The following is a 19,394-nucleotide window of genomic DNA, read 5'->3' as shown; positions in this document are numbered from 1 at the left end:
AGTATCACCTTATTACTATTACTATTACTACTACTACATCTCAAGTAGGAGTATCACCTTATTACTATTACTATTACTACTACTACATCTCAAGTAGGAGTATCACCTTATTACTATTACTATTACTACTACTACATCTCAAGTAGGAGTATCACCTTATTACTATTACTATTACTACTACTACATCTCAAGTAGGAGTATCACCTTATTACTATTACTATTACTATTACTATTACTACTACTACATCTCAAGTAGGAGTATCACCTTATTACTATTACTATTACTACTACTACATCTCAAGTAGGAGTATCACCAATAGATGTGTAACTGAATAACTAAGTTGTCGTAGTGTTACTCATCAGTTGGAATGAGTTGTGCTCCTTGTTTAACTATCACTATAGTTTCAATAGGTTTTTCTTATTTGTGGAATTCCAAACTTTCAATTTGACTTTAGAGGCCAAGGAAATATATTCTTATGTAGAAAGAAAATGGTAGTTGAAATAAGATGCATTACTTGTCTCATTGTCATTTCTAATGAGTCATTTTTACATCAGGAGTCGAAATCTGAATCTAGAAACCAAGACAATGCTCTTGTTATATTTGAAAACTTCAAGAGCTTTGAACAACCAACTAATGGCCTAAATCCTATGGACAGGTATATTCTCGAGTACCTTACACAAGCTCAAGTTGTATGTTATTTTATTAAGTTGGAATTCACTGTGGTCTTGGTTGCATGTATTTGAGTCAGGAACGAAGATTTTCAGGTTCCAGAAGAATGTAACCATCTGTCTAGTGGTGAAGATGATCCAAGTACATCAACAAGACATTCAGAGGCACAGGAGAATGGGGAAGTAGATGTCAAACCAGTTACAAATGCTGACAGTTTCTCCTCTAGAAAGTCTTTGACTTGGAAGCTTGAGGATGTTAATGCCCCTAAGAGTTAGTTGACCTACTTCTTCTAGAACCAGCGCTATATGTTTTATCAAGAGTGAACTAGTATTCAGAAAGACAGACTGGGGGTTGGACCAGCAAGGAGTAGGATCAGATCAATTCAGTTGGAAGGTTGACCTGGGTTGACCAACAATGTAGCATTTGTATGAAGTAACGTGTGTGGTTTTGAAACATCCCGTTTTTTATTAAGAGGGCACATGCCACACACCCCTGATGATTGCACATATTTTAACCTGTCCATAAAGTGTTTATTTAAGGTGCATTGATACTTGTGTGCATAAAAGTGTTTGCTTAAGGTGCACTGAAACAATACTCCGTGTCTATGGTAAGATATTCTATTTAGTGTTCAGAGGTGCAACAAAATCTGGACTACGTATGTGCCCTTTTTTCTAACCTTTAATCTATATTTGGACTTGAGTGCAATATGCATATTAACATGCAGACACAAATATTGTCATAAAAAACACCTTTCTCATGGGAGTTTTTATAATGACAGAAACCTTGAGGGATCTTTCTGAAATGAAAATTTTGTTTTTAATGTATTCAATTTTTTAGCACCATATGACTTTTTCATGTCATTTTCTAAAATGTCCATTATTCTTCTGCAGTACCTGAGTGTTATACATTGGTTGCAGAGTCAAAATTTCCGGTAATGTAATCTTCTTTATTAATCTGGATGTAGTTTTCATTGAAAAGTCCTACAAGGTTCAAGTGAATTGTTGATATATCCTCTACTTAACATTGTCATACTGAAAAAAGCTATTTATTATCTTTTGTTTACTGAGTTATTTTCTTATTGAAAATTTGAATGCATGGGCCACAGATTCAGGTGGAGGAGTTTTTCAATCTCTTTTTCTCAGATGATGCTGTTAATTTTATTGAGTCATTTCATACAAGATGTGGAGACAAAGGTATAACATTTCTAACTCCATAAACTTTTCATACTTTATATTGATTGTCCATTTTGTTTAATTAGTGGGTTCTTGTTACAAACTGTTTCCATGACGACTAAACAATTGTATATTTTCTTTTTATTTTCCTAGAACACTGTACATTTGTTTACCTACATGTATAATTATTACATCTTTCAGATTTTCAGCGTACTTCGTGGTATGAACATGAACAATTTGGATGTTCCCGTGATGTGTCATTTCAGCATCCAATCAAACTGTATTTTGGTATGGCAGCCTTTCTTATTTTCCACGATGTGCAGTTTCACGACTGGATTTTCTTTTTTTTTTTTTCTAGACCATCAGTGTCAAGGCAGCATGGTGAGGCTAGGCAGTTGCCAAATTCCTTGTTGCCTAGGTGTTTAGACATTAACTTATGACAAACCAGGTCCAATTAAATATGTACATGTCTTCCATCTAAAGTAATGGAAAAGGTCACAAAGAACATAACTTTATCAGATATTAGAAATATAATTTAAAAAAGTATATAATAAACATGTTAAGTAACTGGAAAAATAAACAGAAATTAAAAGTATAAGCATAATACAGGGCAACAACTCATTATTTCGAACAATTAAACATTAAATTTCGGGTGGGCGAACAATTATAAATTATCTTTAAGCAAATAAAATATCTAAAACTAAAAATGTGAAATGCACATAATTAGAGGGAGGGAACGATGGAAAACAATAGGGCAGGTGGAACCCCTGTTTAGGAGAGGGCAAAAAAATTATGGAATAAAAATACATGTGCATGTGTGCACAACACATATACATATTTATGAGAGGAATAATGCAAAAACCAAGCAGCAAGAGCCCTTGTTTTTTGTTTCTTTAATACAATACAGTACTTTCTCAAAAAAATAAAAAATAAAAATATCTAAGGTCTGCTTTTTCTCATAGAAGGTTTTGAGAAGTGGAAGGAGAAGAATGAGAAGTGGCTAGATCAATCAATGAAGTTGTGAATCTCTGGTTATGTACACTTCATCAGTGGTTGTAAGGCAATCTGCTTGATCTATTTTCTTAACCCATATGACTTTTATGGGTCTGGTCAATCCATATGTACCATTTTTTATGAACACTTCATCTACAGTAATTATAGTGTCTTGTCAACCCAGTTTGCCACACTTGGTGTTTCAACATGGAGTGGTGACAGTCGATGTTCTCTGAAGGTCAGTCTGAAGGCAAAATGACCAAATTTGGTTGGGAAGGAAAAGAAGTGGCTGGACCCTCAGAGGGGCTACGCCATGTACCCTCTGGAGAGGGATTAGGCCATCATAGTTTCCCCAGTGAAGGATCAGTGATCTGAGAGGAAAGCGAGAGAATGAGGGCTTGTGTCCAAATGTGGGAGAGAGATCTTGGATCCCACCCTTACATTCGAGAATTACTGTTATTTATATTTTCCTCTTTTCTTAAGTGGAAAAGTTTCTGGAATCTTTTATGCCATGTCAACTAAGGTGGCCAGTATGTCAGCCATTAGTTCATTCTTACAGTACTCCTATAATTTGTTCTGAATTACTTCTTGATAACCTGGGTTGGTCATTGGACTGGGCTGACTCAGTTTCAACTCAATACGGATTAAACTGGATCTGTGCCAGTTCACATGTCTATGCTCTTATACTTGGAAATCCCACTAGAACACCTCATCTGACCTAGGCAACGTTTTGATAACTATGCTATAGACATTACCCTATTTTAAGTTTCACTGATACTGTTAATTTCTCTGAGTTGGATTCAAGGTGCACAATATGGTCACTGCCAGGAGAACCAAAAATTTCGAGTTTATAAAGACAGGTTTGTAATCTGTCTCCATGCCTTATTTTAGGACTTTGATATTACATTTTGTGGAACACCTTCTCCTTTTTATTATTTTTTCCTTTATTTTTGTTATCGAATTTTTTTTCTTCCTTTTTCATATTTATTCATGTTATATAAAGAGATCATCTTATACATCTTATACTTAATCATGCCTTACAGTCAATTGCTTTTGATTTCTTTCTCTTTTTTTTTCACTTTGATGATTTTCCGTTGTGGATAAAAGTTATTAAACTAAAAATTTCATCAACTAAATAAGTCAACTTGTTCCTTTAGACTTTCTGTTTTACACATTTATAAGCCCTACCACTAAACTTATCAGGAAAAAAAAAGTGCTATGACTAAAACTGAAGGTAAGCTACCCAATTTTATAAAATCCAACCAACAAGACATGAATCTAGTAATCAGAAAATACAAGCTATAAACTTGAGCTAATTTATAACTCAAATGACATGGACCTGCTGGTGTGGGTGTCGGGTGTGGATCTGTTAATTTGTTGCAAAATATCTTATAGCATCTGGGTGCATTTTGTGGGACAATTTGGAATCCAATGGATGTTGGTTCCTTTCATATACTAGGGGATTTGGCAAGAAAAAAATAGCAGGATATTCAAAGGAGAATCTAAGCAGAAAAAAAGATTAATTGGAAGCACGCAAAAAATTACTAGTGGGGCTCCGATAATGATTGGGGTTGGGTGATTGGGAATGATGGTTTTGTAAATTGTTGCTTCATAGTGTAAAATCTAATTTCACCTTTCAAGAAAAAATATTTAATTTTCAATAATACAAGAAAGATGTATTTAATGTTTTAGATTCATTCCATTATTAATATCCATCAACAGAAACATTAGCAACAAAAGAACTATAAGTTGTGTGTGAATGGTATATGAATTAATGCTGTCTGGTCTTAGCATTAAGCTTGGATTTGATGACCGGCTTGATCAAAATTTTTCTATTGGATCAGCTAGGAGCTTCTTTTCCCTTGTTTTTGTCATCCTTCAATATCTCTTAATTATGTAGAACTTTAATATATCAAAGTATTGCACCATCATTTGGTTGGCTGATTTTTACATAGAACTTCAAAATTTCCTATGAGATTGCTGCATCTACAATGGTTACTTTGTTGATACATTAACCTTTATTTCTGCCAGACATTTGGTTGTTGAGACATCACAAGAAATCAATGATGTACCTTATGGGGATTATTTCCGTGTTCAGGTATCGGACAATACCAATTGATGCAATAAATACCATGTCAAAATTTTCAGATGCCCTTAGCATTTATCTCTTCTGTCATCTTAAATGTAAAATATATTCTATGGCTTGATATAAAGCTCAGAAAAAGTAGTGCAAGTAGCATGTTAATCACAGTTTCCTGCTATTCCATATTTTCTGCAAATTATGATCTATGATACCGGATTGGTTCAGTGTGTTTTGGGGATAGAGAGAAGGTTTTACTTCACTTTATAGAGAGTATAATTAGCAGAGATATGCCATGCAACATATGTAGTTCTGGCTATCTATCTAATGGTGGCAACATGTTCTATTGTTTGAGACGTGAAGTATCAATTCTGACAATGCCTCTCTTATTATATACATTTGCATGTTTCTGCTTGTATTTATATACATATATGTCACATACATACACTTCCATTTATTTTTGCCCTTCTTTCCCTGGTTCAGTCTATCAAAAGTCACATCTTTTTCTCAAAAATGGTAAACATCTTTATTTATTTTTTTTCCTCTTTGTCTTATAATTCAAAGTTGGTGCAACACCTTTCACACTCTAAAGACCTGATCCAAGGATTTTAGGATGGTTGATTTGTATTATGATGCCATCACCTACTTTCTTTTCTTCACCTACGATGTGCCATTCATTTTAACCTTTTGTCTTATAATTCATAGCTAATGTAGCACCTTTTGAACTTCCAAGATCTGATCCAAGGAATTTTAGGATGGCTGATGTTGTATTGTGATGCCATTATCTTCCTTCTATACCTCTGTTAGTGGTGTTAGTGAAGGGGTATTTCAGTCTTTGTACTTGTTGAGAATGTTGATGTGTACGGTTATGTTAGTTCAAGTGCCTCTTACTTAAAGAAGGGCACTCAAGTCTTTTCCAATAAGTTAATAATATAATAACAGGTCTGGCCGAATCTAGGGATGACTTTTCTCTAATTTGAACCAGCCTTTCTCTCTTTCCTCTCTCTTCTCTCTTCTTCTTCTTTCCTCTCCTACTTCTTGCTGTTTACTTTACTTTACAGTCAACGAACAAGACAGAATTCTAGGGCAGGTCAAACTTCAACATGGTATCAAAGCGAGATTCACCAAATCAGACTTGCTAGAATTCTGTCTCCTGCGCATTCGAATTAGGGTTTCTCTTGGGTTTCTCAGCTGTGAGTTGGAGACTGGGAAAAGGGCTGAAAAGGAGTGATCGCCCTCTTCCCTAGGAGGTTCCTATGCCTTCGATTGTGTTGTTGGTGATTGGTTGTTGTGGTTTCTAAGCCCTAGTTAGGGCTGGTACGTGTGGTGCAGTGGTGTCTCAACCCTTCGTGTGGTTGGCCTTCAGGCGATGAGGTAAAGTTTTTTTTATGCATATTTTTCTGTTATGGAATACATGAGAGGTGTAGTACAGTTCGCATGATGGGTTTTCAGATTGCAGTATGCTAGGGTTTATTCTGGTTTGTGTGTGATTCGAAGGGCAATAGTGTTTACTTAATGGTGAAACTTCCTGTAGTTGTGGATTAGGGTTGGTGGTGTTACAAGTGTGGTTTTCAGCATTTGATATCGCTGAAATCAGTGTGTAGACTTCGGTGAGTAGGGGTTGTGATGTTGCAGTTTTTAGCATTTAATACTACTGAAATCAGTGTGCAGATTTCGGTGAGTAGGGTTTGTGGTGTTGCAGTTCTCAGCATTTATTACTGTTGAAATCAGTGTGCAGATTTCGATGAAGTGTCTGTGTGTAGTGTGCAATGTGTAGTGCTCATAATTCAGTGCTCAGAATTCAGTGATAAGGGAGTTCGGCAATGGCAGATAACAGTGATAGTAAACCTAGTGTCATGATATCTACTGACTACCTAAATGTCCAAATGACCTCCATTAAACTGAATAGAGAGAATTATGTCCCTTGGGCCAAGTCTGTAGAGGTTTTTCTGAAGGCGAAGAAGAAAGTGAAGCATATAAGAGAGGAGAAACCCCCTGCTAATTCTCAGGAGTATGAAAACTGGGAACAGGAAGATGCATAGATCATTACATGGTTGTGGAACAATATGGAACCCAAAATCAGTGTGAACTTCATGTTTCTTGACACAACCAAAGAGGTGTGGGATCATGCTAAGAAACTATATTCAGGTCAGGATAATACCACTAGGGTATATCAACTGCATCAGGAATACTTCAATATGCAATAGGGAAATCAGAGCCTTGAGGAGTACTATGCTAGTATGAGGAATATCCGTAATGAGTTAAATGTCTATCATCCTCTCACTTCAGATGTCAAAGTTCAACAGCAACAGCGAGAGCAGCTTGATGTGACACGGTTTCTGGTGGGGCTGAAGTCTGAGTATGAACCAGTACGAGCCCAGATACTAGGGGGATCTGCTCTTCCATCTTTAGAGGAGGTTTTTGCTCGTCTTCGAAGGGCTTCCATTGGATCTATGGACTCTAATGTCTCCAATAAATCAACATTTGCAGTGTCGAGAGGTAGCAAGATCTAAGCATGGCATTAATTTGTGTTAGAGGAAATATGTGCTTGATTTACTGGAAGAAACAAGGTTTTTGGGTACTAAACCGGCTGAGACACCTATGGAAACAAATACAAGGCTGAGCAGTGATATAGGTGAAGTATTTGAAGACCCTGGCAGATACCGACGATTTGTAGGCAAACTAAACTATCTAACCATTACTCGGCCAGATATTTCATTTGCTGTTATTGTGGTGAGTCGGTTCATGCAGAAACCTTTGGTCCCACATTGGAATGCAGTGCTAAGGATTGAGGTATCTGAAAGGAGCTCCTGGTCGTGGTTTGCTGTACAGGAGTGGTGGAAAACTGGTAGTAGAAGGATACACCGATGCTGATTGGGCAGGTTCTATGTCTGATAGACGATCTACCACAGGCTATTGCACCTTTCTGGGGGGTAACCTGGTAACGTGGAAAAGTAAGAAGCAAATAGTTGTGGAAAGAAGTAGTGCAGAAGCAAAATATAGGGCCATGGCACATACTGCTTGTGAATTAGTGTGGCTGAGGAACCTTCTACAGGAGATAGGATATGACATCAGTACTCCAGTGAAGCTCTATTGTGACAATCAAGCAGCGGTTCATATCTCTTCCAATCCAGTGTTTCATGAAAGAACCAAGCACATCGAAGTTGACTGTCATTTTGTGAGAGAGAAGGTGCTGAATGGGGTGATAGAAACTGCATATGTTAGTACGGGAAACCAGTGGGCAGACTTGTTTACAAAAGGTTTGAGTCGGGGGAGAGTGGACTACATATGTAACAAGCTGGGATTATATGATATATACTCACCAGCTTGAGGGGGAGTGTTAGTGGTGTTAGTGAAGAGGTATTTCAGTCTTTGTACTTGTTGAGAATGCTGATGTGTACGGTTATGTTAGTTCGAGTGCCTCTTACTTAAAGAAGGGCACTCAAGTCTTTTCTAATAAGTTAATAATATAATAACAGGTCTGGCCGAATCTAGGGATGACTTTTCTCTAATTCGAACCAGCATTTCTCTCTTTCCTCTCTCTTCTCTCTTCTTCTTCTTTCCTCTCCTACTTCTTGCTGTTTACTTTACTTTACAGTCAACGAACAAGATAGAATTCTAGGGCAGGTCAAACTTCAACAACCTCATATGCCATAAAATACGTATTTTTTATTTTTTTTTAAGAATAAAAAGGAAATTCATTAAATTGAAAAAATGCAGTACATCTCAAAATACTGGTTGTCTAGATGGCAAACAATCTGCTTAACAGAATTACACTGAAAAGGAATCAAAATTACATGGATTTGCAATGGTAAAATCTCAGGCTGATAAGTGTGAGAACGTGAGTTTGAGTTGGAAAGCAGCTGCTTTATGAAAAATTGCAAACAATTCCAAGGGTTTGGTCTATATCCAGTCCAACCGTCCCAAGATCCAGGATGGTTAGGACCAGTATTGGGTGATTGCCTTTTTAGTTGAAAATGCATGTTCGAAAAGTTTAATATAACATAGGCCATGCAGATTCATTATGATCTTTAGTGATTGCCAAATTAAATTTTGTTTTATGAGAAATGTTCTGCACTATTTTGTTTTCCTTTTTGATATCAATTGTATTTGGAGAAAACCAAATAAAATGTGTTCTATTGCTTTTTTCTCTGTTGTAGATAACAGATGAATATTTTGAATCTATCAGATATTCCAACTACTCTATTATGGTATTTAGAGGATTCTACTGGTTATAAATACTTGAAGTTGTTTTTTGGGTTCTGGTATGGTATGGTCATGCGAAATTTGATCATTTGCACTTCAACAAGAAAGAAACTGCTATAGATAATTTTCATGGAATACTGTGATTTTCTCATAGTCGAGGTTTAGAAATCCTTTATTAGGGTTTCAAATATGAGCCAGTTATTTTTCAACTGGCTTGGACTTCTTGTAAATAAATATTGAAGAAACTTGCTTTCCATAGCCATTGCCTGATGCTGGTCCGTTCAAGGTCTTCCTCATGTTTTTGGTCTTTGTGGATTTCAATAGAGAAGAGGCTGTTCTGACTTCTTAGCCATCCTAGTTATCAATTCAATTCGAACATCTTGGTCAGTCGGTCTCTTTCTGTGGGGGTGGTAATAATCTTATGATTGCATTGGCGTTGTATCTTCTTATCTCTATTGAGCATCATATTAGTAGTTTAGTACAAACTTGCTATATAATGTGTAAGACATTGTTCCATGGATTCATTCTTTTTAGCTGTAGCAGCATTTACATTTGTCCGATTCATTAGTGGATCTGTCACCTTAACTAAAGCTATGACTTATGAGCTCTTTTTGAGTACAACCTTCTGTAGGAGTAATGTGGAAACAGGGAATTAATTACCAGTGTAAGTTCCTAGCATCTATCAGCCTTACTGGAAAATCACCTTTAAAGTAGTAAGAAGGTCCTTAAGATATTTTTTGTTGTTAGGGAAGAAACTAGAAAGTCTTTGAATTATTCTTCTCCTTTTCTATTGAGGTAATGAAACTTGTTCGAGGCTTATTAAGTCATCTTGTTCATCTTTGGTAGATTTACTATTTACCATTTATTCTGACAAGGATTCAATAGATTAAGATTTGACACTCATTTCGGTTCAAGTTGATAAAATCCTTGTGTCATTGGAATCATAGAAGATTGGCTAACAAAATAATATTCAATTACATGTCTAACCCTTTCTTACCTGCATACACTTTCTCTATGTGCCCTCCACATCGCTTTGTTTGGTATTTTACTCCATGTGTGTCTTGAATGCCATTTACCTTGTACTCTTGACTCCTGTCTGTGACTGTGCCTGCATACTGATGTACTTTGGTGCAACATCATCATGCCATCCATGGCTTTTCTTTTCCTCCTTCCAATCTTAACATATATTTCAAATCTCAAGAACGATTCTCTTCTAATTTTTTGGTGAGTGGGTAAATCAGGTGGAGCTATATTGAGTAAACTTCTGTTGCATTCATAAAGAGTAAACTTTTGTTATAATCTTTCTATTTCTTTTTTACTGTTTCAATAGAAGTTTTTTGGATCTGTTCACAATAAAAGATGCTTTTCTAATTTTCTATCAGATGATAACCTTCTATTAGGTTGTCTGTTAGTCTTTTATTGAAGGCATCCTGCACTTTTCTTGGTGACAACTGTCAGTATGTCCACATGTCTTTCTTGGTCAACAAATCATTCTTCTGTTGCTGACTCATTGCACATCTTCGTGCCATTTGGATGACTGAAGCCCCAACTTTCTAGTAGGTTAAGAGAAGACCGTACAACTCCCAGAAAATTGGTGGATTCTGAGGTGTAACATGGGAATATACAACTGCAGTGTCAATAGTGAATACTGTATGGAAACGTGAATCTTAGGAGTTACTTCCAGCATAATATACAATACTGGATGAATTGATATTTGCCACATTTTAAGGACACATTTTTTTGGTAAAAGTAAAGTATGAACTTCACGGATAGATTATCAAAAAGTCAGAATCCATGTGCACCAAAGCTCTGCACAATGGGGATATAAAGCTATTGTCAATTCCAGTTCATGAACAAATTTTTCATAAGACAAACACAGCCTAAGATGTAAAACCTCCTTATCCATATGGAGATAGGCTATGGATAAGAAATTTCCAAACACAGCCTAAAATCAGATCTAACTGCAATTTTTTCCAGAAAGAATTTCTAAGGTAGACTTTCCAGCAAGAATTTAGACCAAGACAGAGATGTTAAACATCTAAATATTAAAACCTGCTTGGCATCTTAACTTGTCTATGAAATGATTTCTATTTAAATATTTGGTCATTTCTTCTTGCATTAAATATAAGTCAAATTATCTCGTGTAATACTATAGAAGTATTACGAAATGGTCCTTGAACCAACATAGGACATCCACTGGTCTTCTGTAGACAGTATTTGGCCTTTTCTTCTTGCATTAAATCTAAATCAGATTATCTCATGTAATACTTTAGAGGTATTACAAAATGGTCCTTGGAGCAACATAGGGTTTTATATAGAAAATATTCCAGGACTGTTTTCTCTTTCAAGCATAGAATTTTTATCAACACCTCATTGTAATACAGGAGTATGACAACAGATCAAATTCATTATCATTAAGTTCTCTTCAAGGAGATTATTTAAGTGAATTTATTTCCATTTGAAAATCAACTATTCACGGTTGTAGTACATTTATCCTCATAAATTGCGGGATAGCTGAAGAGCATGTTTGTTTTCTTTTGCCATATTGTTTGAAAGGTTTATAGTGTTTCATGATATCAGTAGAAGCTGTGCCTACTGTTAGAGAATACAACCTTCTTTTTATATGATAATGCTATATATCACTATATACTTCTCTGAATTCCAGGGGCTCTGGGATGTTAAGAGCAGTGGTAATGAAGGGAATGATTATTGCATTTTGCATATCTACATAAACGTAGATTTTTCTAAGAAAACCATGTGGAGAGGTATTTTTTTGCTTTTATTTTTCTCTTTCTATTTATTTTTTTGAAGCATTGTTTTTTGGGGCATATTTCTTGATATGTACATATCTAAACCATGTTATATTTTGGAAACAAAATGTTTATGAGTTTTAGCTCTAGAATTAATAACAATGAACTTAAGTGATGCCCCTTCTTAAGGTTGAAACTATAAAAATATATGCATGTCATGTTAAGATTTTGTCATTGGAATAAGTACTCTTAAGATACAAATGTTATTTTAATTAGCCCATATATCCAGTTGGTGTCTACTGTTCACATTTACTCTTTAAAGCTCCGTGCTTAAGGTTAAGGTGTATCAAACTTATGATTGTAGTTTTGTTTATTTCTTTTCCCATATTTTCTTAGTAACAAGAATGATTCGAAGATGTTCTATTGAAGAGAGAACTTAGGCACCGGGGCCAAGGGAGATATTGATTTGATTGATAGAATGTTTTTTCTGCCTTGTTACCCTCTACACTGATGCTGGAGTTCTATTTGTAATCTGAAGAGCTATACTCGAAGTAGCAAGGAGGAGAAGAGAACCACAGAACTGAAGAGAATGTCGAACTGTTCTATCCAGTCGACCAGTCCTTTATTTATAGATGAATATGGTACAAGGTACAAGAAATTATTGGGATGCCCCTGATTAGTGATGGGACACCCAGATGACTTAAATCATTAAACAGGATTAGGCCCAGGCCCATTAACACAAGCCCAGTTACAAGATAAGTTAAACATAAGAATGGGCTAATAAGAACTCTTATCAGCCGAACATCACTCTAACATTCTAACACTCCCCCTCAAGCTAAGCATGAATATCAATCATGTTTAGCTTGCCAAGTATGTCCCTGAACTTCGTTGATGCCAGCCCTTTAGTTAATACATTTGCAATCTGCATCTCTGATGGAGTATAAGGCACACAAAGTTCTCCTGAAATAATTCTCTCTGACAAAGTGTCGATCAATTTCAATATGTTTTGTCCTGTCATGCTGCACAGGATTGTTGGCAATGTTGATAGCAGCTTTATTATCACAATACAGCTTGAGAGGACCCTCAGTCTTGATACCAAGCTCATTAAGGAGAGTCCTGAGCCATAAGAGTTCAGCAACCCCGTGTGCCATAGCCCGGTATTCTGCTTCTGCACTTGATCTAGCCACAACATTTTGCTTCTTACTACGCCATGTGACTAGGTTTCCTCCCAAGAATGTACAGTAACCTGAGGTTGATTTTCTGTCTCCAACGGACCCAGCCCAATCAGCATCAGTGTAGGCTTCAATTTCAAGTCTGTTGTTTTTTCTGAATAGAATTCCTTTCCCTGGGCAAGTTTTCAAGTATCTGAGGATTCTTTCCACTGCTCTCATATGAGGGGCCTTTTGGTACATTTCCTTATCACAGTATTCCTCACCCATTGATTCTTGTAATCCATGGCTTGGTTCTATTGGAGTGTCTGCTGGCCTGCACCCCATCATGCCTGTTTCTTCTAGGAGATCTAGCACATACTTTCTTTGACATATGTAGATTCCTTCTCTTGATCTAGCAACTTCAATTCCAAGAAAGTATCTCAGATTTCCCAGGTCTTTGATCTCAAATTCTGAAGCTAAGAACTCCTTCAGCCTCTTCATCTCTTTTACATCATTTCCAGTAATCACCATATCATCCACATACATAATGAGTGCCGTAAGTTTGTCATCCTGTCTCCTTGTAAACAATGTATGATCTGCACTGCTCTGAGTGTACCCTACTTTCTTCATGGCCAGACAAAGTCTCTCAAACCATGCCCGGGGAGATTGCTTCAAACCATATAATGCTTTCCTTAGTTTACATACCTTCTTTCCAACATCATATCCAGGTGGGGGTTCCATGAATACCTCTTCATGAAGATCACCATTTAGGAAGGCATTCTTCACATCCAGCTGATGAAGTTCCCAAGAGAATTTTGCTGCTAGTGACAGTAGAACCCTGATTGTGTTGAGCTTTGCTACTGGGGAAAAGGTTTCCTTGTAGTCAATTCCTTCCTTTTGTGTAAATCCCTTTGCCACAAGTTTGGCCTTGTACCTCTCAATTGACCCATCTTCCCTGTGCTTTACTGTGAATACCCACTTGCACCCAACAGTGCCTTTCCCTTCTGGCAGGTCCACCAATTCCCATGTCCTTGCTTTCATTAGGGCTTTCATCTCCTCATTCATGGCTTCTTTCCACCTCGGATCAGATGCCGCTTCTGAATACCTAGAAGGGACACATACAGAGGAAAGGGCAGACACAAAGGAATGATAGGCAGGGGATAAGTGTGAGTAAGAAACATAATCGGCTATGGGATGCCGAGTGGTACTAGAACGAACAGGCTTACGGAGAGCAATAGGAAGATCCAAATCTGAATTGAGTGAATCAGAATTACCTTGGATTGCAGAGACAGATTGATCTGAGTTCAACTGGTTGCAGTCATGAGGTTGAGGGGCCTTCTTCCTTCTACTGTATGTAAGTATCTCTTTTTCTTGTTTACTGGAACCTTTAGGAGCATCAGTCGAATCTGGAGAAGCAACCGGCACAGTGGAAGTCTCACTAGGTTGACCCGGAATGTTACAGCTAGTAGTAGTGGAAGGTGATGAAATGGGAACAAAAAAGAAGGGAGAATGAGAATCCTCTTCCAACCCACTACTCTCCCCCTGAAGAGGATTCTGAGAAGACTGGAAATAGGGTTGAGACTCAAAAAAGACTACATCCCTAGTGACATATTTTTTCTTGGAGACAGGATCATAACACTTATACCCCTTCTGCGTAGGAGAGTACCCCAAAAATATTCCCTTTGTAGCCTTAGGATTCAGCTTGGTCTTCTTTGGATCTTTCACATGTATGAAGCATGTACAACCAAAAACCCGCGGGGGAAGAGGAAATTCTGGAAGAGTGGGACACAAAACAGAGAAAGAGATCTTCATACCCAGTACCTTAGATGGCATCCGATTTATCAGGTAAGATGCAGTAAGAACAGCTTGAGACCAATATTGCTTGGGCACATTGAAGGGTTGAGAGATCCATCACATGGACGCCCAAATATTGCAGAATAAGGGGCGAATTTCAAAATTTTTTCTCTCCCTTCAACTGGGAATCACATTCCCTATTTAGAAAATCATATTTTCAAGGATAAATCTTGAACCTTAAACTGAACCAGATCTGAACCAAAAGGAATAGGAGAGAATGATACCTGATACGGAGAAGCAATATCTCCCAACGAAGGTGTTCACGCCCAAGGAAGGATCCAAAGACTGCTCCCACTGAAGATGGCGCAGTGCAGGATGGAGCAGAATCAGCAGTGTTCTTCCCCAAGAACTCTGTCCTACGCAAGAAACAGCAGGATGGAACGTGAGCACAACTCCCTTTTCAATCCTTTCTCAAAGAATTGATGTTAAGATCCAATCTTGACTTCTCCCACAGCTGGAGATCGAACTAGCAAACAGGGCGGCAAGAGCAGGGAGGCGGCAAGAGAGTATTCGCGGGGTGCAGAATTCTCTCTTCTTGATTTCAACACTAAAGAGGATCTGATGTGTTTCTTGTTCTCTCTCAAGGCTGTCGCCCCCTCCTTCCTTTTGTTAACTTGAAAAGATCAGCTCCTAATCCCATTAGGAGGTGCTTATCCAAATCATATTTGGATCAGCTTTCTCTTCTAATGATAAGGATAAACCCTTATCTTATCTGCAGATTAGATTAGCTTTATCCTAATCTTATTAGGAGGTTTCTAGATCTGAATCACATTCAAATCTGGACTCTCTGAGTGGATAGGATTAAGACCCTATCCTAACTGCTAATCCATCTCAGAATTCGCCCCTTTAATTAACTAAATTAATAGCCCAGTTCGAAATGGGCTTTAGGCCCATTAAGCTTATGTGCTCACTTAACCTTCCTAACTGCTGCCCAGTTGGGCTTCCTTGTATGGCGTGGGACCCAAGCATTGATCTACACATCAGCCACATGGGTTCGGCCCAGCCTTTGTTACAAGGCCTGGTCGAATACACTGTTAAAGACAGTGCACCCCCTGAAACCCATCAAATGGGCTCTATGGGCCCAACACTTACCCTAAGTGGTCCCTGGGCCAAGCCACCTTGTAACACCCAGGGACTGTGGGCAGATGCAAGATTAGCCCATCAGGTATTATCCTCAATAGTCTTACACTTAACCTCTCAGCCCATAATGATCATACACTGCCCGACAAGAGAGGACCTCTCCCTCGGATGCAAGGAACAGTGTTGCACTCTCCACTTATATGGATCCCGGGAATTAAAACCTTTTGCAAACATTTTAGAAACCATAATGTATATACTTTTATATCTCATATAAAATATACTTCGCAAAAACAAATTTCAACGGTTGAAATCGGCTGCCGGCAGTCTTGGTTTCCAACAGTGAAAGTGCATCCCCGATCATTACCTTTGTCCGACAAAGGGGCTGATCCTGTCACTATGATCACCCACTCAGATGAATTCTCGGATTGTCCCAACATACCCAGGTTTTCACCCCCGCTAAGGATCTCACTGAATGGTACATCAAAGACAGCCCGATCCGACCAAGGTCCAGGGCAATACTGGAAATCTGGTCCAGTTCAAAGATTCAATTAATCCCACACTGAATGTGCCTAGGGTCTCACCCCGGTAGTTGAGACAAGCCACCCCAACCGACTTGATGGCACCACAGTGTCAGCCTTGTCCGGATAGGTCTCCCCAGACCGACCCACTGGCTGTGAACATTCTAAACTAACACGAGTCTCAATAAGTGTCCAGTTTATGGGTAATACACAGAAACATACCAAGGGAACATGAATCAAATATGTACTTTTATTCATTTACAATAAACTCATAAAGTACATCAATTTTGATTGAAGCTAAGGGCATACAAAACTGTCTAACACACATTGTGCTGGAAAAGAAGGGCTCGAGCTGTCTCCAATAGATGCCTATTCTTGCGCTCAGCGACCCCATTTTGCTGAGGGGTGTAAGCACATGATGATTGATGTAACATGCCTACATCTTCCATGAATGAGTTCAGGGATCTTTCAAAGTATTCAGCTGCATTGTCTGAACGGAATTGCTTGATCTTTTTATCAAATTGTGTTTAAACCATCTTGCAAAACATCATAGTCATCCGGGGAACTTCTTCACGTCCTTTCAACAGATAAATCCAAGTGCACCAAGAATAATGGTCAATAAAACTGATAAAGTAACGGAAGCCATCAATGGAAACAATGGGTGAAGGACCCCAAACATCAGAATGAACCAAATCAAAAGGGGCTTGAATTTCATTACTAGAAATTGGATACATTGATCTACATTGTTTTGACATTTGACACACATCACAGATTAAACTCTGACTCAGAATGCCCTTACATAATTTGGGAAACAACATTGCTAAGGAAGAAAAAGACAAATGACCTAGCCTAGCATGCCACAAGTGCAGCCTAGCTATTGACTCCACACTTTCCGGACTAGTAGTAGAAGCTTGCAAGGCTGAGCTGACATCTTCATCAAAATAGTAGAGGCCCCCATACTCATGACCACTCCCAATCGTTCTCCTCGTCAATCTGTCCTGGAAGACACAATGAGAAGGAAAGAAAGTTATACTACAGTTCAAGTTTTTTGTAAGCTTTGAAACAGACAACAGATTTGAGGTAAGACTAGGAACATGTAGGACTGATTTAAGAGAGAGATCCTTGCTTAGGTCAACCACCCCCTTTCCAGAGATGGTGGAGAGGGACCCATCAGCTACTCTCATCTTATCCTGGCCAGACAACAGATGATATGTGGAGAATAAGGACATATGTGTCATATGGTCAGTGGCTCCTGAATCAATCACCCAAGAGGTAGAATTAATGGAACTAGATGCACTAAATGCAGAGGTTGTACCTGATTTGGCAAGAGAGGTGGAAGCTAAAGAATTGTTCTTCAGACGGGCTAATGCCCGGCTGAGAACCTCTACCTCACTAGCTGTGAAGCCCAAAGTACTTGGTCCAGAGGAGTCGGCAGCCTACCTTGCAGTGAAAGATGACACTGTCTGAATACTCTGTGAGTTGTCACTACTGTTGTTGGTGGCAAGATTCCCACTTGCTGTGTGGCCCTTATGTTGCCTTTTGTCCTTTCTCAGAGCAGTTGGCTTCAGATGAGGATACAAGACCCAACATTTCTCCTTTGTGTGTTTCTCACCACCACAATGTGTACACTTGAGGGACTTCTTGTCTGAAAATCTATTCCCCTTAGTGGAGACTAAGGCTGAATGTTCTCTAGGTAGTTCTGTTGACTGTGTCTGGAAGTCAACTTGCATCTCCTTTCTCCTTACTTCTTCATTCCTCACCAGGTAGTAGACATGGTGAAGCTCAGGTAATTCATCTCTCCCTAGAATCTGTGACCTTATACCTTCATATACAGGGTCAAGACCCGCCAGAAACTTGAAGGCTCTGCCCTCCTCAATCTGCTTATCATGCCTCCCCTTATCATTAGCATTTTCCCAATCCAAGATCAAATGGTGGTCAAGCTCTTCCCAGAGGCCTTCCAGTGTTGCAAAGTAGGTTGCCACGGACATGTCTCCTTGCCTTAGGGCTGCAATGTCTTGGTTCAGCCTGTAGATTCTAGCATTGTTCTTTTTCTGGCCATATGTCTTAGATACTTTCTCCCAAATTTTAGCAGTTGTGGGGAAGTGATGAACAGTTCTGGCCACCCTAGGAGTCATAGAGGCCAGCAACCAAGACATGACTGTGGCATTTTCCTTGCGCCACACGGTGTATTCAGGACTGTCAATTTCTGGTTGTTTCTTGTCTCCATCCAAATAGCCTGTGAGGTCACGAGAGGTAATGAACAGCATTGCTGAGACAGACCACTCTTTGAAGTTATACTCATCTAGCAGCACACTTGTAATCTGCAAGCTGTGCAGATTAGGGTTTTCCAGGTTTGAGGACCTTGTAACAGGTCTGTTATCTCTAGAGGAAACTTCACCGGATAGTGAGGACATCCTGAGTTCAGTCCAAGAGTTGTTCACAGTACTATAGGTGATTCTGTTAAGGACTGGCCAAATTGGTCAGTGTTCACAGTACGGGTACAGTAGCAAGTAGAGGTCTGTAACTGAACCAGTTCACAGTGTTGGTAAAAGTTTAAGGTTGCAACTGTGTGGTGCAAAAGTTGCCGCAGTTCTGGTAAAAGGTAAAGGTCTGTAACTGAAACAGTTCAGTCCAAGAGTAGGGCTGATAACCGACCTGAAGAAAATCTGAAACTGAAGTTGCCGCAGTTCTGTAAGAGTCTTGCTGATGCACTAAGACTGCAACTGTAGAAGCTGATGCACCGAAACTGCAACTGAAGTTGAAGGAGCTAAATCTTTACCACTTGTTCTGATGCACCAAGACTGCAACTGAAGTTGAAGGAGCTAAGTCTTTACCACTTGTTCTGCACAAGTCTTGCTGGAGCACGAAGCTGCAACTGTAGAGGAAGTTCTCCCCCTCTCGGCTAGTGCTAGGACTGCTG

The 19,394-nt window shown here is 38.6% G+C and overlaps 1 protein-coding gene across 3 annotated transcripts in view; it reads left to right on the top strand.

The window, feature by feature from the left end:
- Window positions 1-19,394, top strand: part of VAD1 (GRAM domain family protein) — a 53,285-nt gene that overhangs the window by 30,871 nt on the left and 3,020 nt on the right. For all 3 annotated transcript variants that reach the window (XM_088962460.1, XM_088962461.1, XM_088962459.1), the window contains exons 7-14: window positions 556-656; window positions 750-940; window positions 1,561-1,601; window positions 1,776-1,863; window positions 2,044-2,130; window positions 3,641-3,695; window positions 4,867-4,933; window positions 11,787-11,886. In XM_088962460.1, coding sequence (XP_088818586.1) covers window positions 556-656; window positions 750-940; window positions 1,561-1,601; window positions 1,776-1,863; window positions 2,044-2,130; window positions 3,641-3,695; window positions 4,867-4,933; window positions 11,787-11,886 — 730 coding nt within the window. The remainder of the gene's footprint in view (window positions 1-555; window positions 657-749; window positions 941-1,560; window positions 1,602-1,775; window positions 1,864-2,043; window positions 2,131-3,640; window positions 3,696-4,866; window positions 4,934-11,786; window positions 11,887-19,394) is intronic.

This window comes from Nelumbo lutea, chromosome 1 (assembly GCF_056320005.1).
Source record: "Nelumbo lutea isolate HS-2025 chromosome 1, American lotus-T2T, whole genome shotgun sequence".
Classification (NCBI taxonomy): Eukaryota; Viridiplantae; Streptophyta; class Magnoliopsida; order Proteales; family Nelumbonaceae; genus Nelumbo; species Nelumbo lutea.
Note: the sequence above shows the minus strand (reverse complement) of the source record. Positions and strands in the feature narration are given on the sequence as shown.